Source organism: Juglans microcarpa x Juglans regia, chromosome 8D (assembly GCF_004785595.1).
Source record: "Juglans microcarpa x Juglans regia isolate MS1-56 chromosome 8D, Jm3101_v1.0, whole genome shotgun sequence".
NCBI classification, from domain to species: Eukaryota; Viridiplantae; Streptophyta; class Magnoliopsida; order Fagales; family Juglandaceae; genus Juglans; species Juglans microcarpa x Juglans regia.
This window is the reverse complement of record NC_054608.1, coordinates 4,295,092-4,322,698: the sequence shown is the minus strand read 5'-3', so window position 1 is coordinate 4,322,698 and position 27,607 is coordinate 4,295,092. Positions and strand designations below refer to the sequence as shown.

General features: G+C 37.7%; 2 protein-coding genes and 1 pseudogene across 2 annotated transcripts; 2 read left to right on the top strand and 1 right to left on the bottom strand.

Moving 5' to 3' along the window:
- Positions 1-691: 691 nt before the first annotated feature.
- LOC121243335 (ATP-dependent zinc metalloprotease FTSH 4, mitochondrial) lies at positions 692-8,449 on the bottom strand. The gene is made up of 7 exons (XM_041141443.1): positions 8,194-8,449; positions 6,038-6,125; positions 5,238-5,501; positions 4,340-4,576; positions 4,129-4,253; positions 3,031-3,507; positions 692-1,895 (listed from the first exon to the last, which is right to left on the bottom strand). Exons 1-7 carry the CDS (start codon positions 8,218-8,220, stop codon positions 960-962), a joined length of 2,154 nt encoding a protein of 717 aa, XP_040997377.1. The 5' UTR covers positions 8,221-8,449; the 3' UTR covers positions 692-959.
- Positions 8,450-9,869: 1,420 nt separating this feature from the next.
- LOC121242137 (beta-fructofuranosidase, cell wall isozyme) lies at positions 9,870-14,881 on the top strand. Its single transcript, XM_041140043.1, is given in 8 exon segments — positions 9,870-10,214; positions 11,979-12,785; positions 13,468-13,503; positions 13,505-13,627; positions 13,777-13,862; positions 13,864-14,006; positions 14,071-14,171; positions 14,696-14,881. Coding segments are annotated over 8 exon segments (1,827 nt in total).
- Positions 14,882-21,366: 6,485 nt separating this feature from the next.
- Positions 21,367-24,828, top strand: LOC121243332 (annotated as a pseudogene).
- The last annotated feature ends 2,779 nt before the right edge of the window (positions 24,829-27,607 follow it).

Genomic DNA, 27,607 nt, shown 5'->3' with positions numbered 1-27,607 from the left:
GCGGCGTCAATTTGGCATTGAAACCTTGCCGATCCCATTTGTTTTCACTCATAATTTAAATGATGTGAATGGTATATATGAAATTTTACTACTCACTACAAAACGATTATCTTTAACCCTAATAGTAATAGTCTTGATCTGAATATATGTTCTCTTAGATCTAAAATTCAAATACGATTTCTTAAAAAGCTATGTTCCATTGGTAAAAAACAATAATTTACATTATTTAACCATATAAAAGGCACGTTGTACAGTTGTACTTGCATGATTTTCGAAATTTCTCATCATAAAAAATAAAAATAAAAATTCTTATGTTGACCATAACCTCTTCAAACTTGTATTCATGTAGCGAAAGCTAGAAGTAAAAACGACAAACATGGCGAGCAAAACAGAAAAAGAGCTCTAATATTAGGCCTCGCTTCGTTACGTGGTTCAAATAAAATGATATGTTTTATTGAAAATTAAATAAAATATTTTTAAAATATAACTTTTTAGTTTTATTTTTCTTTTGAAATTTAAAAAAATTAAATTATTTTTAAAAAATTAAATTGTGTATTATATTTTGTATAGGAATTCGAAAAAGTTGTAATATTAAAATGAAATGAGATGATATAATTTTGTGTATCCAAACTGGACCTTAGTCTCAAGAAAAGGGATTATCATTATTAATTGTATAATATGCAATGAGAACAAAAACAAGAAGAAATATTATTTTGGAAAAACAAAAACAGCAGATTACTTCCAGTCGTCTTCTTAATCATAACTCCTAGACTCACTCCCAATTGATTCCTTCAATAGTATTCAGTCAATTTGAGTCACAGTGATACAAGAATAAAACCTCACGGTGCACCAAACAGACTACAGTACTCCCCGGAAGGCTGGTAAGTTAATTACTATATGCACATTGAATCTGACAATTAGGCACTTGGCAAAGGATCAGAGACTCAACTTCCGTCATGCTATGATCCCACGGGAGCAATGCCCTTAGACTTGGCTGCGGCAGTTGCGGCAGCAGCGGCTGCAGCTGCCGCTGCAGCAGCAGATGCAGCTGGATTGGGTGGTGAGGGCGGCACTGGGTTGGACTGTGAGGTACTACTCTGTGTCGTAACCATTTGTTGTTGTTGCTGCTGCTGCTGCAGCTGAGAGTTGACTTGGGCAAGCAAAGCCTTAATCTGACTTCCCGAAAGTGTCTCATGCTCAAGCAAGGCACTAGCAAGTGCATGAAGCTCCTTGCTATGGGTGGTAAGAATGGTTTTCGCATTGTTGTAAGCCCTTTCCAAAAAGTTCTTCACTTCTTTCTCGATAAGGAGCCTAGTCTCCGTGCTCATGCTCTTCCCATTGTCATCATAATTGTGAGAAACAAGCCCAACTTCTTTGCTCATACCATACTTTGTAACCATTGCTCTTGCGAGTGAAGTTGCTTGCTGGAGGTCCGAAGATGCACCAGAAGTAACTTCACTTTCTCCAAATATGAGCTCTTCTGCAACCCGTCCTCCCATGCAAACATCAAGTCGGGCAAGCATCTGCTTAAGAGAGATGCTTGTCTCATCCTTATCGGGCAATTGGGCAACCATGCCAAGCGACATCCCACGGGGAACTATTGTTGCCTTGTGAACTGGAAGAGCCCCATCGGTATGGATAGCTACGAGGGCATGGCCTCCCTCATGGAAAGCTGTCAGCCTTCGTGATTCATCAGATATCACAGCAGATTTGCGTTCACTTCCCATCATAATCTTGTCCTTTGCATACTCTAGATCAGCCATGCTCACTGCTTTAGCACCATCCATAGCAGCCTTTAGAGCAGCAATGTTGACCAAGTTTGCCAGATCAGCACCTGAGAACCCGGGAGTTCCCCTAGCAATAATCATCAAATCAACATCGTCTGCCTTGAGAACCTGCAAAAGAAGCAAAATTGAAAACTTATTATAAATTTGAATTACTACTAGTTTGGAATATTTGTCATAAAGAAGAACCAGATGCCTCTGTGGCATCCAACAAAAATTGAGGATGCCATTTTATATCATATATCTAACTCCTGAGAATATAGATAATGCTACTATCAAAAGTATTGAAGGGGGGCTCCTCCGTAGAGATTCATAAATCTACCCTCTTGTTGTGGTGAATGGATCATAAGATTAACTTGCTGGAAAGCCTTTACCTGCTGCTGCCACTTCATTTTTGCCTAGGTAACATAATGATATAAGTGGGTTAGACATGCCAATGTGACTGCCACTGGTTTGATAGGCATTTTCAAACGCTATACACGTAATTCTTCTGGTGCAGCAAAAACCTTTTAACCAATTAAGTTATAATAAAACAAGACAAAACAGTTGGACTAGTTGGCAACTTACAAGAGGGAAATGGCTTCCCATTACATTTTGTGGCATATTCTTGTATGCATCTTGTATACCTGGATTGTGCCTTTTGCGCTTTTTATTGAAATTTAGTACTTGAAAAAAACATTTTTGAGTGCCATCAAAACCTAGTCCAGAGGTCTCATCACAAAGATTAGGATATCATAGGGTCAAAAAAACTTCTTTTTTCAGTATAATAGAGGCTAAAAAACTTACCATGACACCAAATATTATATGGTCGTCCCAAGCAAGTAAATGTGAGTAACAGAATACAATTTCATGTGGGCGTGTGCTTATCAATTTCTTGTCCAGCCCAAATTTCTAAGAGGACTAAAAAGAATTAGACCATGTTCAAAAGTGTGCAAAAGAACAGAGAAGGATAAGATTGAACTTAGAAGGGAATAAGAAAAATGGGACGGATACTGAATTTCTCAACAAACATGTCTCCTCACCCTCCAGATCTACCAATACGAGAACCGGAGGGATAAAGCTGTTGTTCCTCATTTCTTTCACCTCCCACCCAACTCCTTCCACTAATAGAGGAAGTTGATTTGGGTTTGCATAGACATGGTGACAACAAAAGACCACGACAAAACAGGACTGCTTATCAATGCCAACCAAGCTTAGTCTTCAAGAATAGATATCTTAAATTCCTTCAAGTGTGAAAAAAGAATACCTTTGACATGTGGGATTCCATAATCTGCCTTCGTCCTTCAACATCTGGATTAGGAACAACAATGTGACGATCAAAACGTCCAGGTCTCACCAATGCCTTATCTAATGACTCCGGGAAATTAGTGGCAGCAATCACTATAATTCCCTCATTTTGTTTGAAGCCATCCAGTTCAACAAGCAACTGATTCAAAGTCATTTTCATGTACTGCTGGTCCTTTGGGTTACGACTTCCTCCTATGGCATCTATCTCATCGATGAATATTATGCAAGGTGACCGCTTCTTTGCAGCAGAAAAAAGATCCCTTACTCTTCGAGCTCCAACACCAACAAACATTTCTTCAAACTCACTGCCACTACAGGAGAAGAAAGGTACCCCAGCTTCTCCAGCTATAGCTCTAGCTAACATCGTTTTGCCAGTGCCAGGTGGGCCAACAAGCAAAACACCTTTTGGGAGCTTGCCACCTAAACGAGTAAAGCGCTGGCACAAGAAAATAATTTAAAATACAAAAAAATACATTTTTTTTATAAGTTACAATACAAAAAAAATACATTGCAGATATAAACAAGGGCCACAAGATACCCAAGTTGAAGAAAATGTAAATTGGTAGTCATTGTGGAATAAGAACAGCAAAATTAGGCTAGAAAATATTAGGTTCCAAAGGTCATTCAGGACATGTGATACTGAATAAGCAACAGAATCGCACTTACTGAATTATAAAAGCATAGGAAGAAGGGACTACTTTTGAAATCCTAAAAAATACTTGACTATGAGTGCAATGTAATGAGATTTATATCGCATGGACTCAGTTACCAACACTTTTCAAGGAGCGAAAAACTATTAATCGACTAGCGTTGGTGCAATCCAGGTACACAGATAAAATGGAAAAAAAAAAAATCATTTTTTGGTAAACGATTAAATTGGAAAAAGGAGCATATAGTGAACAACTTGCATGGCCAACATGTATTTCATACCATCCTAGCATGAAGTTCATCTCCAACACAAATGCGCACATGTACTGAAGTAACATCACCCAAAAAAATGCAGATATAAAGAGAAAAGAGAGGCAATTAATACAAATGGTAAAATAATGCATTTAACCTTGGGGTCTCGGAGATAGTGAACAATTTCTTCAAGCTCAGCCTTTGCCTCATCAACCCCTTTTACATCGTTGAATTTTGTATTAGATTCCAAGCTAGGTTGCACTTCTTCATGTAGGCCAAGCCCTGAAAAGTGGAAACAAGAAAAAAAAAATATTTTCAACAAATTTTTAACATGGAGAAGCACCTGTAGTATCAAGACATAGTAATACCTTTACTGATTCCCCTATCCTCAATGAGTGCTCCTGCACCAGATATCAAGAGAAAGGCAAGTGCGATAGTGCGAATTGTACGCCACAACTGCTCTTTGAATTGCCCTCCTTCAGTAGCTACCATATGAATAGGAGCACTTGCAGTTCCAAGAATACCATCTTTGGTAGCTTTTCCCACATTCCTAAAAGCTGAAAGACCGCCAATACTTTCTTCCTCCTTACCTTTGTTTGCAATGCCTGCAAATTTAAAGATGTGTTTTGCTCATCAGTTCAAAAGCACAAGACAGACAAACAAGGGTGAGAATGGTGAGCTACATATTACTGAAAAAGTGCTAGGGGCACAACCCAAGTACACTAGGGATATACAAAGAACACCTAATCTAAGGAATGGTAACCTATCAGAACTCATTAGAATCTGTTGAGATATAGAAGGATAAGGAGTCTAAAACTAAGTTTTAGATTAGAGCACCACTCATGTTCAAGCAATGCATGCATAGGCCCAAGGAGTACCATAAACCCCATGGGCTTTCAAGAAGAAACATGAGCTTCTAAGAAGATATCTTCATTTCTGCACTGCTTTCTGCCACTGCAGAATGGGGGAAGAATAAACCATACACAATTTGATCTTATATTCGTTTATCTACAAGACAAATGTAAATCATTACAACAGCATCCTTATTTTCCTAAAACTAACATAACTCAGAATCTCCTCAAACCATGAATGAATATGTTTTCTACAGTAGAAAGGACAGGCAGCCACACATAATGATATTTAAATTTACCATCCGGATAAATAAGGCCATCGGGTTAACAAAACAACATTAAAAGGAAATACAGCACAGAAAAAGGAGGGTAGAAGTCATTACAAGGAAAGGAGCAACTCTATTCCTATACCTACCTCTCTGCAATGTCTTGAGTAACTCACTTTCATTCAACCGATCAACCTTGACCAATGCTTTAACATATTCGGAAAGTGCCGAAGGGTTAGAATGTAAAGATGGTTGACTTTCAAATAGTCTTATTACTGCTTCAGGATCATTTCTATGGTAAAGTTCTTTAAGATGCGCAACCTCGCTAGCTTCATCTACATCACGTACCCTGCGAGCCAGACTACCAACATAGCTAGACTGATACCTCTCTTGAGCACTTAAAAACCTATTCCCTGCACATAAAAGAAACGATCAGAAGATTTCATCAACTACTAAAAACCTAACTGTAGAAAATAGGCTTGACTCCTTCGAAGAAAAATGCTCCATTTTTTTCTTGGCAATAGATGAAATACTAGTTCCAATATTTTGGGTATTCTATTCCGTTTTAAGATGCCAAAAATATTATCCTTTTTACAAAATCAATGGACCCAATTAACCCTTACTTTATTTGAAAAGTAAAATCCCTTTTCCACTTGTGTTCTTTGAGTATTATTTAATAACAGTTATTGTGGGACTTGGCAACTTTTCCTTTCAAATGGCATCCTCTTAAGATGTTGAATTTATCTTAACAAGGCCAACAATATGGAAAAGAAGGGTCTTATTTTAGGTTAAAACGTTTATGTACTCTTCTTGTTGAAACCTCAAAAAGACATATTGACTACAGCAAAGCTACTTCGCAATCAATAACAGAATTTCTTAACACATGCAAACTCGTATTTGCATGTATATTTGGGAAAAAAAAACATTACGATATAAAAGGTGCACAAACCTCCACCACGTCCAAACTTATTGACAGGGAAATAAGTTCTCACAAACAAATTCTTAACTTGTCCCAACTCAGATTGGTGCCTTGAAACCTGTTGCAAACAAAGAATATCAAGTTTAATAGATTTCGACACTTTACATGAAGACCAACAGAAAGAATTCACTAGAATTCAGCAAATAGTGCAGAATTATATCATGCTTTAATAAGGAATCGATAATTTTATCGGAAAGAATAAAAGACATAGCCCAAGTACACAGGTACATGAGTAGATGTATGAAACCATATGTTGGTATTCGTTAACAAGGAGACACTATATAGCTGTGTCCTAGTGATTAGATTCTGGAACTGACATCCAGAAAACCCATATCTATGTCATTAAACGACAGAGAGATAGACAGCATATAAAATTGAGCGAGCATCTAGGTAATATAAACAGCCTGACAAAGAAAAACTGCTAGTACACGAGCAAACTAATCTCAACTCCAGCAACCAATAGCAATACAAGTCCTCTTTTAGACACATGTTTATATATGCAAACGGGTGGGGAGAGAGAGAGATGAAAAATTTTCCCCTGGGATTCTACTTTAACACTATAGCAAGTCTTTTCACCATTAAAGAGGTAAAAACAAAATTTTGTGGTAACACTTCTTTTTAGGACCTGGGATCTCACCAAAGGCAGGGCATTTAGGACCCACCCCTATCGAATAAGCCCCGGATACACAACCAGCTAGAAATGTCTTATATATAATCTAGGCCCTCCTTTTTTTGAAAGGTAATATACTCTAGGCCAACTCTTTTTTTTTTGAAAGGTAACATAATCTAGGCCAACTGTTAGTGAAGAATCAAATCCAGGATGTCTGCAGCTCAACCCAAGTCCGCTGCCCTAGGCCAACTCTTCTTTGCATGGACAGCTTCACTGGGAAAGATCTTGATGACGGAGAGTTTGCGAAGACATGGGGTGATCATAATAGACTGGTGCTATATGTGCAAGAAGAGCAGTGAAACTGTGGATCATCTTCTACTGCATTGTGATGTTGCTAGAGCGTTATGGGTTGAGGTTTTCAGCAGATTAGAGTTAGCGTGGGTTATGCCCGCAACAGTGGAGGCGCTCTAGACTTGTTGGACAAATCTAGGAGGTATTCCACAAATCAAAGTTGTGAGGAAGATGGTTCCTATTAGTATTCTATGGTGCTTATGGCAGGAGCGAAATGACAGGACGTTCGAAGACAATGAGCATTCATTTGAGGATCTTAGATCTTTTTTTTGTTAGAACGTTATTCCTATGGGCCATAGCAATAGATTTTAATGGTTTAGACCTTCATGATTTTCTTGTTTCTTTTTCTCCATCCTAGATAGGTGTTTCCTCTTGTATACCATCTTGTGTACTTGGGCTATGCCTATTCTATTAATACAATCGTTTACTTACTAAAAAAAAGTAATACTACAAGAGAATTGAGAAATTCAATGACAACAAGCAAAAAACTCGCAATGTAACTTAAAGGCTTATAAGACTGCTGCAAAAAGCTAAAATCTTCATACATGTAACGAACCTTCAGCTGTAAAGCCAAGTAAATCATATACTGAACACGATTAGTGATGAAAAACATTCCAATTTAACTAAAAGATGTCACCCCCCCCCCCCCACCCACCCACCCACCCACCCACCCAAAAAAAAAATAATAATAACAGATTCATCTTGGCATTCAAGCAGCCAGAGATTTCAGCTAACCCACTGTTCAGTTCCTATGAAATCCAGCAAAATTTTTTAAAAACAGGGATTTAAAAAATGAATGTTTCAATTTCCTACGTATTCCGAGCACTTAACGAGAACATAGAGCTCCCGAATCAAATACACAAGGACTCGATTAGATTCCTAGTTAAACAAAACACACCAGGACTCGATTTAAAAAAGACCCACATACTGCAACAGACATATGTTCAGATGGTGCAATCATAAAAAGCGATCTAAAACAATAAATATTAATTAGAAGACTCGTTTTAACAAACGGAAAAACTATATCGGAATTAGGGTTTTGCAAATCCCCCAAAAGGGGTTTGATTATGGATAACCCAGTCAAACGAATAGTTTCGGAACTATACGGAAAACGAAAAAAAAAAAAAACATTAGGATTTCCGAGCCGCGCAAGGATTCAAGAAACCTGAGTGATGAGGCGCCTCCATGCCATCTCTTCTTCAGAGACCAACAAGGTCCTACCTTTTACCTCTCGGGAACCTCCTCTCTCTCTCTCTCTCTCCACCTCCCTCTAAAGGTTTTATGCGTGGTATAACTCTGTACTTCGGCTAGGAAGAAATCGAGGAGGAAATGAGCGACGGAGAGGGTGCGTACGTTGAAGTTGGGAGGAATAATCGAACTATGTGGGAAGACCGTGTGATGCTGAGCGCTCTCTCTCTCTCTCTCTCTCTCCACCGTCACTAACCCAGTTGAAAAGTTTGTAATTTTTTTTTTTAATGAGTAATTTTAGGTGGAATCATGAAATACGTGAATATTTTAAAAAATATTTGTACCAATTATTAAAAGTTTAATTTTTTTTTACGTAGATTATATATTTTTTTTATTTTTTTTACGTTGTAATTATATAATTTACGACAAATATCTTTTCTCTTTTTTTTATGATTCTCTCTCATTCCATGATCTAGTATTAGATGATAATTTATAAATAAAATATGATATTATATCATAAAATAATGAGAGAATTGTAAAAATTAAAATAATAAGTAGCATTACTTTTGACAAAATGCTAATATTACCCCTTTGTTAAAGGATATTTTGACCGACTTCTAAGAAAATTATCACAAGACACAAATCCATTATATTCTTTAAAATTATTAAAATAACAATATTTTTTTTTTTTTATGTAAATTGATGTAACAGATTTAGACATCAAGATATATTTGGCATATTCAGATAGAAAATATTTTTTAAAACTTATTTTATTCTAAAGTAAATGTAAATATTTTACATTAATCACATCAATTTATAAATTTACTTTTATAATATTTATTTATAGAATTAGCACTTCTCTATATAGATTTATTCTATTTAAGATTAAACCATTTAATTTGATTAAACAATTAAAAAAATCTGTTTCCTAAAATTAATATGGGAAATGAGATTGGATGGAACAACATTAGACCATCTTGATTCTTTTACTACTACTTTGTCTTTTTTTTTTTTTTTTTTGTTCATTATCCACCTACTTTGGGTATTGTTTTGTTGCATGCAACATGCAGCAGCCCAACACGTCCCTGTACTATTCTCCACCCCTTTCTTTGCTGCATCCAAAATGTCATGGAATAGGATTAGAATGAGAGTATGTAATTTCTTGGTTCGATCAAGAAATGACTCTCTACATCAATGCATTATGCATGATGGGATGATCATGATGCTGAGTTGAAAGGAGTAAAAAATGATTATTTTTTGAGTTTTACTATACAGAAGTCAGTGTAGTAACACATCACTTATAATGATACCGATTGTAACTTCAAAAAAAAAAAAAAATCAAAACACCAATTATTTTTTAGCATACTGGATGTGAAAAGCTTCCATTTTCACATAGCACCAAGTTTTTTTCTGTTTTGCTCATTGAATGATTGAATAGTCTTTGGCCCATGACTCAATTATTGTAACATTTTCTTGCGTACATTAGAATCTTCCAATAAGTCTTGACTAATCAGTCTTTAGCCCAATGTTCAAAGTTAGGACACATTGATTTTTCTTCTTTCCTATTCTGATATATAGCTATGAAAAGACTTGGGACTAATTTTCCAGGACAGGAAGATATATAGTCATCATCATCAAGCTCTGGATCTGATCATGGATAGAGGAGTTCTTTGGGGAGTTGGTTTATGCATTTTGCTAGTTGGCTATAGAGTTGAAGTGAAAGCTTCTCATCACCCAGCTTATAGGAATCTTCAGCCACTTTCAACAGATGATCAAGAGCAGCCTTACAGGACGACTTACCACTTCCAGCCTCTTGAAAACTGGATGAATGGTTTGTCTGTCCGCAAAACCTTCTCTTTTGTTTCTGTCTTTATCTCTTTGTTGATCCCTATATGCATGCATTTTATTCTTCTTTCTGTTGTATTGTTTTTGTTGTTGACATGGTTCTTTGTTCCTGTAACTTGGACAATGGCTGCGGTTGGTACACAGATCCTAATGGTATGTTTCCCAATTTTCCTTTTGTTATGATACATTGTTTATCCCTTTTTTTTTTCCTCAAGCTAGATTCATGTTTAAGATATTCATGAACTTTCTTTTCTCGTTGAAAAAAAAAATGGACAAACGACTCAGCTTAAACAGGGATATGATTGAGCATAATAAAATAGCTACTCAGGTCATTTTAGGTTATTCAGGTCATGGGTTAGATGAGTCCATAACCCAATTGACTTGCTATATATATTTTTACGATAAATTAAATTTCACAAATTATTCACAAATATTTTACTATTATTCATAAATTATTTCATTACTATTCACAGATGAACTGAGATACTCTTAACATCCAAATTTACCCTTAACTATGAAGATTGGTGCCATGACAATTATTTTTCATTCATTTCATCAACCATAATTGAATTAAAGTGCAAAGTGTCAAATTTTGATAGTTTGAGATTATAATGTATCAATTTTGATAGTAGAGAATGCACGGTGTAAAACTTTGGACAATTTAGGTCAATGTTTGGAAATGATCTTAACTCATCTCAAAACTTATCATAATTTCTTGAGTTCCGTTTTTGAGTGGTCCATTTGTTGCTTAGGCATAAACAACCAACAATAAATGTGCACCATATCAACAATTCCAAAGAAACTATAATAAGCTCATTACACTGAATTTCCTCTTAAATCTTTTCTTCATCCCTTCATAAATTGTTTTCGAGCCCAAATAAAAGCTTTCGAACAACATCTTCTCCTCACAGTCGCAGTGAACCCAACGCCAATTTGGACAAAGTGAACCCATCTCCCCGTCGTTCCCGTTGCCCATCTCCTCGTGGTCTTTTTTTTTTCTCTATCGCCCATCTCCCATCTGGAGTCACCATGGGCGTCTCGCCTGGTGGTTATTTGCAAGCCACACTAGTTCGATCTCGACACACAAACAGAGAAAAAAAAACTTGATTGTTCATTCAATTTTAATACTTTAGGTAATCTCACTTGTAGCATCCAGGAAAATCTCGTCTGTATGCATGAGATTTTTCATACTATAAAAATCAAACCCACATTTTAAGAAACCCCATGGTAAAAAATATGGCCAACTCCTCTAACTCAGAGAATTTAACTGGAAAAAGAAGAAAGAAAAACTGGACAAATGAAAGAAGGCAAAGATGCACCCAAGAAGAACTTCGGTCAAAATGGCTGCAGCAATTCGAGATCTGGGAAATGATTGGGGGTGGGTTTCATGCGAGAGGAGGGGAGGGGGGAAAGGGGGAGAGGATTTCGGCGGGTTCCGTGGGTTTTGACGTAGGGTCTGCAACGGCGGTGGTAGTGACGACGGCGGTGGCGGCTTTCATGCGAGAGGATGAGATGGGGAGGGGGAAGAGGGGAGGGGATGGTTATGTGGGTGCAAGTTTTCACGTTGGGTGCAAGCACATCAAAATTAAAATGGAGAGTCTACTTGAGGATTATTAGACCGACCTGTCTAAAGTTATTCTCTAATTTCTTTCTCAAATATCACTAAAACATAAAACATTTTTCAATTTCAAATCTTTAATTTTATCATTACCCCATTATCTCATTACAACTTTCTCAAACTTTCAAACAAAACATAAAACACAATACAATTTTTTCAAATTTTATAAACAAAAATAATATTAAAAAACTATATTCAAATAATTTTTCAATTTTGTAATATTTTTATTTAATTTTTTATTGCGGCAGCCCACTAGACCTTTTAACACTGTCTTACTAAAATCAATCATCTTACTACAGGACCACAAGGGAGTTTACCACCTGTTTTATCAATACAATCCACACGCTACTAAGGCGTTCTATATCTCATGGGGTCATTCAGTATCATATAATCTCGTTGATTGGATTCAGCTTGAGCTTGCACTTAACCCCTCGGAGCCTTATGACAACAATGACTGTTGGTCGGGCTCAACTACACTCCTTCCTGGAGAAATACCAGTCATTTTGTACACTGGGATCAACCTAGAAAACCGCCAAGTCCAAAACTTGGCAGTCCCCAAGAATCTCTCTGACCCACTGCCGAGAGAATGGGTGAAATCGCCCTATAATCCTCTAATGACTCCTGCTGATGGCATTCAACCTGGTAATTTCAGAGACCCAACAACTGCTTGGAAAGGTCCAGAAGGATTATGGAGGGTCATCATTGGGGGATTCATAAATGGCAGTGGAATGGCAATTCTATATCGAAGCAAAGGCTTTGTTAGCTGGACTAAGAGTGAGAGTCCGCTCCACTCATATTCAAAAACTGGTATATGGGAGTGTCCTGATTGTTATCCTGTTAGTGTCAATAGTAGAACAGGACTTGATACCTCTGTTCGAAATGAATTTAGCTAGCATGTGCTCAAGGCAAGCTTCAGTGGTCATGACTGCTACATTTTGGAAAATTACACAAAACAAACAACTTGAAACACGCCCAATAATAATGGGAAATTTTATGCTTCCAAAACATTCCATGACAGTGCCAAGAAAAGGAGGATATTGTAGGCCTGGGTGAGCAAGTCTGATACTGAATTAAATGCCATTGGAAGAGGATGGGTCGGGATTCAGGTAATCTAAGTTTGAGTTTTTTGAATTCAACTCCAGCAAATGATAGAATTATAATATTATTTGGATTTGAGATAACTTTATATGAGTTGAATAAAATATTATTAGAATATTATTTTTAATATTATTATTATTTTAAAATTTAAAAAAATTGAATTGTTTATTATATTTTGTGTGAGAATTTGAGAAAGTTGTAATAATGAAATGAAATGAGTTGATGTGAGTTTCGAATCCAAACGAGTACTCTTGATTGAGTATAGAAAAGTAGTGAGTCAATCCAGCTTTGTTTAGGAGATAGAAGTTCTAAGGTTCCAATTGTACAATTAACTAATCCTAGGCTCATAAGTGTGTTAAGTTTTCTTTGGATTGTCAGGTGACTTTAAATAGACATACTTCATGGAAATCAAAAAACTTGGTTGGTTTGTCTCAGTAGTCTTTCCTCTTGGCAGATCAGGCCATCTTCTAGCCTAACAAACTGTCAAGCTAATCTAGCAATGAAAAATGACTTCATGCCTGCCATGAGACGGCAACGTTCAAAAGTATTTCGATCGGTTGGTACTTTATAACAGAAGTGATTAATCAAAATAACGGCCATCTAGCAAACTCGATCTTTGTCATAAAGCTTTCTACCAGGCAGGCAAAAGTGTTCAATTACATGACTACAACCATCCTTCTTGTTTTTTAGGCATTTCCTAGAAGCGTTTTGCTTAGTAGAACTGGACAAATAGTTAGTGTAGTGGCCAATCAAAGAACTAGAGAAACTACGAACTAATAAAGTGGCTTTCAATGATACGGAGCTCAAGGGTGGTTCAGCTTTCGAAGTTTCAGGGATTACAGCTTCACAGGCTACTGATTTTTCCCCATCATTTATTGTATTTATGATGTCGGTTAGTGCACAAGCTGATGTCGTACTTTAAGGAGTTTTTCGTTTGAAAAATTCTATTGATTATGCTCACACCATACATAACAGACTCCATTCTTTTTTCCATAGAAGGCCGATGTGGAAGTTTCTTTCGATCTGCCCAATCTGAATGAAACTGAGTTTATAGACCCGAATTGGGTTGATCCTCAAGTGCTCTGTCCAAAGGGGGCATTCTCTTACAGGCAAAGTTGGGCCATTTGGTTTGTTGGCTTTGGCTTCTAGGGACTTGACAGAACAAACTGCAGTCTTCTTTCGCATCTTTAGAAGGCAGGACAAATATCTTGTGCTCGTGTGTAGTGATGGGATTCTGATTAACTATCATTTGAAATTTTAACTCTTAGCTGCATGGATATGAAAGTAACAACTTCAACAGGTCTTCTTTGAGGGAAGAGACTGACGACAAAACCACCTATGGAGTATTTATCAATTTGGATCATCGGGAAAGGAAAATATCATTAAGAAGCTTGGTATGTTGTTAATTAGCAGTTTATTCTTCACTTGCTTATATTCAATATCACGCTATAAGAAGAAAATAATCCAGATTTGTTTTCACTTTGTCTTTCAAGGAAAGCTGGCACTAAGTTCTATGAATGATGGCATGGATATTTTATGTTATTGAGAGTCTTATATAGAGTAACATATAAACTCTCTGGTTTGGTGAATTTCTTAGCAGATAATGTATAAATTGTTATATTTTCTCTTCATATTATATGAACTTTCTTCTTTGAAGACAAGCAGAACTAAGACTTCTGTGTGCTTGTGTTGGGGAGGGTGTTTGGGGGATTACATTTGGGTAGTGAGGTATTCTGTGAATAGTAATGAAAAAGTAATGATAGAATATTGAATAGTAGTAAAAAGTAGGTAAAAATAATAAAAAAAATAATGAATAGTAGTGAGGTATTCTCGGGTATTCTCAGGATACCTTGTGTCTGGTATTCTTAGTTAACATTATCTTATACGTTGTGTCTGGTTTTTATCCTTTTTTATTCAGATAGACCATTCAGTTGTTGAAAACTTTGACACGGATGGGAGAGCTTGCATCACTGCCAGAGTTTATCCAAAATTGGCTATTGATAAAGAAGGCCACCTATATGTATTCAACAATGGAACTCAGAGTGTTAGAATTTCAAGTCTTAATGCATGGAGCATGAAAAGAGCTAAAATTGTTCCCATCTGAAAAGAATGGAAAGTAATATGATCCTAATCTCCATGCTGGTATAATCCCAGCAGCCCCATTATGCAGTCCTTATTTTCTACTTTCTTATCTCATTTGGTTTAGATATTATGAAGCCAATAATCTCTTTTATCATGGATAATGTTAACCTCCCATTTATTTTTTAGTTCATTTGAGCAGTGAATGGGTGGTAGTAGACGCTCATGTGGGAGCATTATGGAATAAAAAAACAGATTTTTCTTTCTTCCTGAAATCTGATTCTAATTTCTAATACATCATAATGGTATCCAAAAATCATAAGCTCGTTAGAAGAAAATGTTTTGAAGATTGAGAGCCGGAACATGATAAACAGATAAACAGTTCAACCTCTCCTATGTTTTTTTTTTCTTTTTTTTTTTTTTTGGTGTCTGGTTTAGCTTATCTGATGTTGAGCAGAGTTGAGATCTCTATGAATAGTAATGAGTTGAAATTGTGAAGTGGGTTTTGTGAAGCCCACCTAAGATGAATTTAGATGTATTTGGATGTTAAGATAAGTTTAGATGTATTTATGGAAAGTTGAAAAAGATTGTAAATTCCACATGTAAAAAGGTGTTGAGTTGGAAAAGGTTGTGGGTCCACGTGTAAAGAAGTTTTGAATTGAGATGAGTTTAGTGATTTGAGAATTGGATATTTGAATGTCAAAAAAGCTCTAAATCTGAACTGAACTTAGCTAAGCTGAGTGCAGTCTAACAATCAAACTAGTAAAGTTTGTCAAGCTACCCAAATGGTTCAGCTTCTAATTTTGTCTTCGGCCTCTCCTAAACCCAATGGTAAATTTTCCCTCAAATTTGAAACTTCCAAGGTATTATATGATACTCAAATATGGATCCAGAAGAAAAAGACCGATGTCATGTAAGGGAGTTGGCAATGTATTTTATCAGTATAATCCATATGTATGCTGCTGTGATGGCTATCCTCTCTATTGTCATTCAACTTTATAAAAACTTGAAGCTACCCTTAACCCTATCATAGTGTTTTGACATCAATTGGAAAAACCTTCCATTTTTTATAACATTGATACAATTAATAGTTTCATTGGGGCCTTAAGATTTGGAAGTTTCGCATATTTCTTTTTTAAAAATTGGGCAAATTTGGGACCAATATATAAAAATAATAAAAATAATAATAAAAAAAACCCTCACTTTTTAATAGTGAATCTCGTTTTTTTCAAAAGGAATATACAAAACTTTCACGCTCTACTCACAAGTCCTCTCAACTTATCTCATCTCATCTAATCATTACAATTTTCTTAAATTTTCACACAAATTAAAATAAACAATTTAACTTTTTCTAATCTCAAAATAACAATAATATTAAAAATATATTTTAACAATATTTTATTCAACTTCTAACTCTAATCTCAACTAATTTCACCTCTTCTCACGAAAACAAACAAGCCCTCCATCTATCATTACTCATCTTTTATTAAGAAAATTTCCAATGACAGCGGGCAACGTGATTCTCGGTCTTAACCGTTGCTGTGATAGCGGCTGCAAACATGTTTTATAACATCCCTGTAATTCTGCTCTTGTGTATATATTATGTGCGTGATCCTGTGCGTGATCCTAGGCTAGACGTTTGCCATATTTCTGCTGCTAGCAGTGTTGCACATCCTCTATATATTTGTAATATCTTGTCATACAATGCAGGTTAGATTTGATCTATAAGTTTGTTTATGTTTTATGGTATCAGAGCGTCACCGTGACCTCTGTCAAACTTCTCTCTAATGGCCTCTTCATCCTCCATGTTTGTCAACCCAATGAACATCCAAAGCCTAGTAACAGTTAAATTAACCAAGGACAATTACCTACTATGGAAAACCCAAGTCGTCCCTTACTTGCGTGGACAACGCTTGTTTGGTTTTGTGGATGGAACCGATCTATCACCACCTATCACCATTGTCAATCCTAATGCGGGATCATCTGGTGCAGCAACAGAAATCCCAAACCCCAAGTTCACCACCTGGTATCTTCAAGACCAAGCAGTACTTAGCACCCTGGTGTCTTCCCTGTCTGAAGGCATCCTTGCACAAATGGTTGGTCTCACCACCTCAAGAGAAGTGTGGTTATCACTAGAGAAAATGTTCTCTGCTCACTCAATCGTACGTGCCATACAAACTCGCCAATGCATGGCAACAACCAAGAAATGTAACTTGCCTATCTCTAAGTATTTTCAGAAAATGAAGTTGTTTGCAGATACCTTAGCAGCAATTGGTCAGCCTCTCCTCAACCAAGAATTCACAGCTTATCTTCTTGGGGGTCTCGATGCCACATATGATGCTATAGTCACCTCTATTTCCACTCGCATCGATCAAATGCCCATTGAAGAAATGTTTAGTCATTTACTTAACTTTGAATTGAGACTCGAGCAACATCATTCCACACTCGATACCACAGTTGGTTCAGTTAATGTTGCAACCAAGCAAGACTCTCGGTTTCGAGGTGGTAAACAGCATCAACATCAAGGTTCCTCTCAACCACCCTTCAGCTTGAATCAAAGCTACTCTCGGGGTCGTGGCCGCAACAACCATGGGCGAGGTAATCATTTTCAATCACCAGGAAATTTCCAGTCTAGTAATCCTCGACCAACTTGTCAGGTGTGTAACAAAACTGGACATACGGCAATCCAATGTTACCATCGGTTTGATCAAGCCTTTCAAGGACCTTCTCCAAACATGGCAGCATATTTGACTGTGCCATCCCCTGCACCAGATGCAAACTGGTATCTTGACACTGGCTCAACAAATCATTTGACACATGACCTTCAAAATCTCACCATCCATGCTGAACTATATACTGGTAGTGATCAAATACAAGTAGGCGATGGAACATGTTTGCATATCAAACACATTGGTTCTACTACTTTGGCAACTCCTTCTCGGTCCTTCTCATTATCTAATCTTTTACATGTTCCCACCATTCAGAAAAATTTACTTTCGTAAGTCAATATACCCATGAGAATAATGTGTTCATTGAGTTTCATTCATCTTATTTTTTGGTAAAGGACGAAGCTTCGGGGACAACTCTTCTACGCGGCAACACTAAGGATGGCTTATACTCTTTTCCTACATCACCATTGCGTTCTTTCAATGCTTAGACCAATCTTTGTCAACGCACTCCTCTTGAAGTTTGGCATTGTCGCATGGGCCATCCCTCATATGCTACTGTCCGCCAACTCATCTCCAAATTTTCTCTCCCAGTTTCAACCAATAAAAATCCTGGGGTTTGCTCCGCTTGTCAACAATGGAAAAGTCATCGCCTTCCTTTTTCACCTTCTAGATCATTTTCTCAAATGCCTCTTGAATTAATATTTTTGATGTATGGGGTCTATCCCCAACTTTATCAACAAATGGAAATAAATATTATGTATCTTTTGTTGATCATTTCAGCAAGTTTACATGGCTTTTTCCCATCTCTCAGAAATCCGATGTCATGAAAGTTTTTATCTCTTTTCAAAAACTTGTGGAACGTCAATTTAATTGCCAAATTAAATCTGTCCAGACGAACTGGGGCGGTGAATTTCGATCTTTACATAATTTTTTTGCCAACGTCGGTATTCAACATCGGGTCACTTGTCCTCACACTTCCAAACAAAATGGCTCCGTCGAACGGAAACATCACCATATTGTTGAAACTGGCCTTTCCCTCCTCTCTCATAGTAGTGTTCCTCACTCCTACTGGGATGATGCATTTCTCACTGCAACCTATCTAATTAATCGTCTTCCCACCTCCCATTTTGGAATTTCTCCTCATAAAAAATTAAATAAACAAACACCTGACTTTTCTTTCATCAAAATTTTTGGGTGTACTTGTTTTCCATTTCTTCATCCTTTTAACAAACATAAACTTGATTTTCGATCAAAACACTGTGTTTTTCTTGGCTATAGTAATCTTCATCGTGGTTATAAATGCCTTGACCTCAGTTCTGGCCGCATCTTTGTGTCTCAACACGTAATATTTGATGAATTTTCCCTCCCATTTCAAACACATACTACTCAACATCCACTTCCTTCCATCACTCCTACTGAAACAATCTCCCTGCCTCTCATTTTTCCTCCCAACGATACCAATACAATCCCTCCCGTGTCATCCACAAATCTTGACCCTCATACTGCGTACCTTTCCCCAGACACGTCGTCCTTTACATCTTCCCTTCAACCATCTGTTGTGCCTGCATTCCACGAAACTGCATCCAACTCCCACGAAAATATGCCTGGGCTCAACTCTACATCCCACGAAAATTCACCCAACTCCCCTGCCTCTTCCACCGACTCACTTATGCCACCTGTTAATGTTGTTGCTGAAGAGTTCCAGGTGATTCGTTCCCATCCAATGACAACTCGCGCTCAGAATCACATTGTCAAAACCAAAACCTTCAATGATGGCACTATAAGGTATCCTCTCCCTAGAACTTTTCTCACCACTTGCTCTGTCCCAGAAGCACCTACATGTTACTCTGAGGCCTCCAAACACAGTGAGTGGCGTGCAGCCATGGATGATGAGTTCTCAGCTCTCATGAAGCAAGGCACCTGGTCTTTAGTACCCGTGCAACCTGGTATGAATATAGTTGGTTCCATGTGGATTTTCAAATCAAAACACAAGTCCGATGGGACTCTTGAACGGCGAAAAGCCCGATTAGTCACCAAGGGGTATCACCAACAACAGGGCATTGACTTTATCGACACCTTCAGCCCAGTGGTTAAACCCACAACAATCAGGTTGGTCCTTAGCATTGATGTTTCTAATCACTGGTCAGTTCGACAAATCGATATCCAAAATGCATTTCTCCATAGGACCTTATCCGAAGAAGTCTACATGAGCCAACCTCTCGGCTATGTTCATCCAAGCTTTCCCCAACATGTGTGCCGCCTATATAAAGCTCTCTATGGGCTGAAGCAAGCCCTAAGGCCTGGTATTCTCGACTTCATGACCATCTATGCACACTTGACTTTCATAACTCTGCCTCGGACAATTCCTTATTTATTTCTCATCATGGCTCAGTCACTACTTTGGTCTTGGTCTACGTAGATGACATACTCATCACTGGCTCTAGTGATTCTGCAATTACCAGCCTCATCACTTCTCTTAGCCGTGAATTTGCAGTGAAGGACCTTGGAGGCTTGAGTTATTTTCTGGGCATAGAAGCTCTGCCCATTGCCGATGGTTTGCTTTTGTCTCAAAGTCGATACATCACCAATTTACTCCACCGCACAAACATGCATGAAGCCAAGCTTGTGTCTTCACCTATGTCCTCTTCACAGCAACTCTCTATGTTTTCTGGCTCTCTGTGCACCGATCCTTCCCTCTATCAAAGTGTAGTTGGTGCATTACAGTATCTCTCCCTCACCCATCCAGACATTTCTTTTACAGTGAATAAAACATGTCAATTCATGCACAAACCAACCGAAGCTCACTGGACAACGATAAAATGAATTCTGAGGTATCTCAAATTTACTGTTGACTTTGGTTTACTTCTTCGTCCGAGCCTTTGCAACCAATTATCTATCTACTCAGATGCCGATTGGGCGGGGTGTCCCAACGATCGCAAATCCACCTTCGGATTCTGCATATTTTTGAGGCGTAATATGATATCTTGGAGTTCCAAAAAGCAGCCAACGGTGGCTCGATCTAGCACCGAAGCAGAATATCGTGTTGTTGCCCATGCTACGGCGGAATCACTTTGGTTGCAATCTCTACTACGAGAGCTCGGTATTTTTCTACCTCAACGTCCGGTTTTATGGTGCGACAACATTGGTGCTACTTATCTCATCGCCAATCCCGTCTTCCATACTTGCACCAAGCACGTCGAAATTGACTATCACTTTGTCAGGGAAAAAGTTCAACAAAAATCTCTTGAAGTCAAGTTCATTTTCAACAAAGACCAACTAGCTGATGGGCTAACTAAACCACTGGTCTCTACACGGTTTTCACTCTTACGGAACAAGCTCAACGTTTGTCCCTCTACATTGTGCTTGAAGGGGTGTATTAAGGAAATTTCCAATGACAGCGGGCAACGTGATTCTCGGTCTTAACCGTTGTTGTGATAGAGGCTGCAAACATGTTTTATAACATCCCTGTAATTCTTCTCTTGTGTATATATTCTGTGCGTGATCCTGTGCGTGATCCTAGGCTAGACGTTTGCCATATTTCTAATGCTAGCAGTGTTGCACATCCTCTATATATTTGTAATATCTTGTCATACAATGCAGGTCAGATTTGATCCATAAGTTTGTTTATGTTTTATCTTTTACACTACTGACGTGCTAAAACTTTATTTGTAAGAGGAGTTTTATGTTGAATTCTCTTAAATAAAATCAGTGAATGTGTGTCTTTCACACGCAAAAGTATAATTTTTTCATTTTTTGCTCTTTGGACCTAAACACAAACTTTTCTTCCAAACACAGACAAAAGAACTAAAAGAAGATGCCATGCAATATGGACCAAACCGAATGCCAACCAACTCTTTTGAACTCTTCCCCTTCCTCCACTTAACACCCCAATGCCACCAAACCTTAAACTCTTCCTCTCTTCCTTTCATTTTTATCCTTCCTCTTCTTTACACTTCTCGTTCACTTCTCTCCACTGAGCTCGAGAGAAAGAGATAAATGTCCAATCTTCCCTACGTAGTTGACGAATGCAGAGGTGTCCTTCAAGTACATTATATGTAGCGATGGTTCCATCGTTTGCTCTTCCAAACCAAGTTTACACATCCCCGTCGTCGGCGACGATTCCGTCTTATGGAAAGATGTGGTTTTCAATGCTGTCAACAACCTTCAGCTCCTGCTATACAAGACGGCGCTGGCGGCTAGCTCCTTCTCTCCCAACTCCGGTTCCAAGCTCCCCATATTTTACTATATCCACGGTGGCGGATTTTGCATTGGGTCACGCTCGTGGCCCAATTGTCGGAACTATTGTCTGCGCCTGGCTTTGGAGCTCCAAGCCTTGGTCGTCTCTGCGGACTATCGGCTGGCTCTGGAGACCCGGCTCCCGACTGCCATTGAGGATGGTTATATGTCTGTGAAGTGGCTCCAAGCCCAAGCCGTGTCCGAGGAACCAGACACATGGCTGAGTGACGTGGCGGATTTCGGCCGCGTATTCATTTCCGGTGACTCGGCAGGTGAGAACATTGCTCATAATTTGGCTATTCGACTCGGAGCGGGATCGCCAGAGTTGTCACCCATACAATTGAGAGGTTTTGTCCTGCTAGCACTATTTTTTTGGGGGACAATTAGGACAAAGTCCGAGGCTAAAGGACCAAAGGAAGCCTTTCTGAATTTGGAGCTCATCGACAGGTTTTAGGGGCTATCTATACCAACTGGAGACACTACCGATCACCCATTTGTAAACCCATTTGGACCACAAAGCTGCAATCTTGAACTAATGGACTTTGATCCCATTCTAGTGGCAGTTGGAGGGAATGATTTGCTGAAAGACAGAGATGAGGGTTATGCAAGGAGGCTAAAATGCTGGGGAAAGAATATGAAGTACGTTGAGTTTGAAGGAAAACAACACGGTTTCTTCACTATTGATCCTAATTCCGAAGCAGCAAATGAGTTGATGCAGAACATCAAACATTTCGTGGGTGAAAATTCCAGCTAAATATGACTGCTTTCATGGGGCATGCATGTACTTGCAAGCTCCAGTGCAGGGATGCAGGTTTTGGGCTGGTTTTTACTTCATTTTAAGTTGTTTCCTCCGTTTTTATGAAACCCTTTGTCGCTTGTCTACCCATCCTGATTGTATTGGAATAAAAGGGTGGACTCGACCTTATAATGTATCATGTATCTGAAAATACCCATGTCATTTTTCCGCAATGAAAAATAACATGGAAGTAATAATTAAGTAATAAGAGTACTCTAAAGTTGAAAAACCCAGTGCAAGAGACGGTTTTGATTGATTGTATAAAGGTGTGCAAAAGGTAGGTGCAGGTATTACTTTCTGATGTTTATCATCTTAGGATACATCTGAAAATGATTAAAAGATGGGGCTTCTGGAAATCAAATATTTGGTATTCTGATCCCCATTTGAGTTCTCTATTAGTTTGGGTTACTTAATTGGGTGTGTTAAGTAAGCATTTTGGGTTTTGCTGGATTATCTTTCTAATTATTGGTATGTGGCCTTCATTTTTAAATGACCAACCCTTGAATTCAGATGCAATGTGAAATGCCATGGAATGACTCATCCCCTCGTGACTCTGGTTTATAGTTGCATTTGGAATACTCTAAATACTGGAGCTTTTTATTGTCTAAAATTCTAAATGCAAGTTGGATATAGAAAGTATTTATTAATCTCCTTTCAGTAATAAAAATGCAAAACAAATTAATAGAACAAAACGTAGATCAATTTCTCCTTAGAAAAAACTTCATTCATTCTGAGGCATGCCCAAGTGAAGCTAACAGCCATCACTGAGCTTCGAACCTGATGGATATATGTGTTCTTTGGGCTGTAGCTTCATGCGTTTTGAGTTACAGTACTGCCTACCACTTTCAACCTCCCAAATGCTGAATGAACGCCATGCCTGCATATCCTTCTTTTTGCTTCAGACTTATCTCTATTCGCTCCATAGGCTTTTCTTGTTCTTTCAATTTTATTCATGTTGACTTTGTCCTTTGTTCCTCTAATTTGACATGTTGTAAGTAGAAAACGGCTACAGTTGACACAAAGATCCGAATGGTATGTTTTCCGCAATTTCTTTTTGTTATGCTGAACTATTTGTCTTTTTTTTTCTTTCTACTTTCTCAGCACCTTGCTAGATTCATGTTTCAGTCACCAGAACATCCAGGGTAGTTTCAGTCAGATACTCACAAACTTGGTCATAAAATAGCATCAAGGCCCGCCAAATAAAAGCTTTGGAACGATATCTTCTGCTAGATCGAACAAGTGTTGATTTCCATATAAAATGCTTGTTGATATGACCAATTGGAAAATGTACTTTATATTGGCACTTAGAAACGTTTCCTTGAAGGGTGAAAGGACTCTTCTTTTGGTGGGTTGTTAGGTTTATGGTCTATTTGAAGTATGGCAAACGAATTTTCAGTGAAAAACAAGGTGAATTACCACTCAAATTTGAAGCTTCAGGATTGTGGGCAACAATTTAAAAATTATGATACTCTAATATCTCTTCATTTAACTGCAGGGCCAATTATATATATTATATGAGTTCATTCAATATCAAATGATCTTGTTCATTGGGTTCATCTTGACTAGCCCTTAATCCTTCAGAGCCGTGCGACATCAATGGTTGCTGGCATGGTTCAACTACATTCCTTCCTGGGAAAAACCTTCCATTTGTGCACTGAAGATGACCTCAAGAGCCGTCAAGTTCAAAACTTGGTAGTACCAAGAATACTTCTGACCAACTGCTCTATGAGAATGGCATGTACAAGGGCTGCAATCACTTCATAATCCCCTACTGACTCCAATTCTTTTACGCTTCCAATACATTTTATGACAGTGCTAAGATGAGACGAATTGGGAATCCGTTAGACGGCTACTTGGTCTGTGGGTTTTGGCTTATAAAGATTTATCAGAACAAACTGCAGTCTTCTTTTGCATATTTAGTAGGCCGGCAGGACAAGTGAGCTGTGCTCATGTGTAGTGATCAAAGCAGGGCAGAATAGTTTTCATTTTGGTTCTAATTGGTTTTTTACGAGGTTCATTACAGGGCAGGAATGCCCTTTTGTCTCTTTGGTTATCTTATTTTGTACTCTCACTAAACAAGTTGTATTGAGTTTAGTGCTAGAAAGATGGTATAGATCTGTCACGTTTCGAATAGACTTATCTAGAGTACCTCATAAGCTCTATGGTTTGGCGAATTGCTTAGGAGATAAAGGTGGAAGAAGTTTCCATTTCTCTTTCGTGTTAAATAATCTTTATTCTTTATAGAAATGTAGATATAAGATTTTGGATCAATTTATCTAGAACTTTTTTCTGTCTATGTGTGGATTTTATCTTCTTAATAAGATTGATTTTGAGAGCTTTGGCAGCCGGTGGGGATGGGGAGGCTTGCATCACTGCTAGAGTTTATCCAATCTTGGCTGTTGATAGAGAAGCTCACATATCTGCATGTGTCCAACAATGGAACTCAAGATTGTTGGAATTTCAAGCTCTTAATGCTTGGATCATGAAGATTCAAATATAGACGAAGGCCACCAATCAAATAGAAGTAAACGGTGAGCTGGAATATGATAAACAACTCAATATCTCCTCTGTGATTTATCTTTCTTTCTTTATTTTACAGAAGCCAACCAATATGTGTTCAACAATGGAACTCGGAGCTGGTGTTTTCTGGTCTTCATTTTCGACACAGATAACAATTACTGAGTCTTGATTTAGTCTCTTCGAAGTAAAAAACACAGGATCGCTACAGAATCATGTTAAGAAGTGGAAACTTTGAAGAGGATCATTTTCTGTGCATCTGCCAATTCTATTTCTAGGGCTGCAGCCAATTGTACCACATTGATCTTAATATATCCTGTTGATATTGCACATAAGTTCATAAAGCTCGAGGCATATACCATTTTCTAGACTAGCATACACAACAGAGATGGATTTCAAGGGATACTGTCACGGAAGAATCAAAGGCTGAGTTTGCATTAATGTGGAAGCGATGGGTGGTGGCTGGGGCAGTCATAACATCTGTGCTGGATTGTTGTCATATCCGATGCATACAACATGCAGGAGGATGATGATCAAGCAATCTGGCTCAGAACAGCTTATGACGAGTTTAGATTTTCTAGAGTTTTTACCTGAATTCTAAGCTCTAGAGTGAGAGGGAGATTGACAAAAGACAGATACAAAGTGAAATAAACAAATATAGGATCCACTTTATATATATCTCTCACGCCAAGTCTTTAAGGCTTCAACTATTCTCAACTATTCTTAGACTACTTCACTATTATTTACAAACTATTTACTACTATTTATAAATTATTCACGGATCATTTGAGATATTTTTAATATCCAAACGAAGTCTAAGCTCAGATAGGGCAGGCAGCCTATACTACCATGTCAACAAGCTTGTCTTGATCAGTGTCGGTCACATGGTTGAACAAGGCATTTCCCATAAATAAGAGTTGTGTTTGGTTGTTGAACCAATCTCAACTCATCTCGAATCAATCATTGATGGATCAACCAATCTCAACTCATCTCAAATCAATCATTGATGAGACCTATTATTTTTTTAACTTCTCATAAAAAAGTTAAATTCATCTCAACTTAGCTCATACATTTCAACTTAAAAAGTTAAATTCATCTCAATCTAATAAAGTTTACCCATCTTAATGGGATCTACAAGATACTACTATTTACAACTCAACTGATCAATTCATTTCAACATCCAAACGTAACCTAAATCTGTAACAAGGCACCCTTAATTTACAGCTTGAGGAAGATTTAAAACAAGGCAGAGGGTACTTAAGCTTCATTTTATGGTGTGTCACTTTCAAATATGTTTAGGATTAGTGTTGCAGCCGCCATTTTGGTCATAAATTGGGGTCGACTGTAGGAGGAAGCTAGTTTTGGTCGGTCACATATGATCTTTGACAAAAACAGAACAAGTTGGAGGTAGATGATTACAATGACGCAATGATGAGAATTACATTCACTCACAGAACCTTATATTACCTTAGAGAAATGCAGTTACTGTATCACATCCACTAATGACATTCATTTGCCACTTGTTTTTTGAGGCTCTTGTATTTTGCACGTTTGCACTTCATTCATGTCTACTTTATGGATTAGGTATATCATACATGGGTGGATGTTTTTTATGCCTTCGTGTGCTGAATAGCTTCTTGTTACGTCCATGACACGTGTACTATCAGTGAATCGCGTCATATGTCTTATCTCTCTCATTTTATGCAAACTAGTGACCATTGTCCTCTTATGGGTAACTTCAGTGCTACAAGATGTCAAGCCAACCTTAAGAACGAGAGTCCTCAATTGGTTTTTTGTCAAAGAGAATTACTATAAAAACAAAGGAATTATATATATATATATATAAATAAATTCACAAATTGACATGACTTCTTGTAATATGTTAGATCTATTGTAACTTTATAATCTGACGTATTATATCAAGCCACGTCATTTTGTGAGATCACTTTTATATAATTTTTTTATGATTAAAATATTTCTCTTCAAATAGATAAAGTCGAATAATAACTAAAGACTAATCGTTTTTTCTTCTACGCAACAAGATTAGTACATCTAAAAGGAGGGATCTTGATGGCCACAAAAATAGAGAAAGTCGCGCGCAGACGTTCCTTCAAGTCCGGGTCAAGCGAACCCAAAACATAATTAATCACACTAAAAACCTAATGATAGTGCTAAGAAGTCAAAGGTCATGAATACAAAGAATATTCCATGCTTTTTACTTCTAAAAAGCAAAAGAATTTCATGATAAATACTTTTTTTTTTTTAAATAATAATTGAAGACCCACATTAAAGGAGATTGCATTTACTACTGGACAATACCCAACCATTATCATCAATAATATTCACCATACGTCATGCTAGTTTGCAATAATACCATGATGTGGGGGAGACACTCCGTCCACTGTCTTTCCCCCATTAAAGACTTTTGATGCAATTAAAAAGATGAGGAACAGGAAAAAGAAACAAAAGGACAGAAACATGAGATAGAAGAAGAAGAAGAAGAAGAAGAAGAAGAGAGGAATTCTTAAGCTGC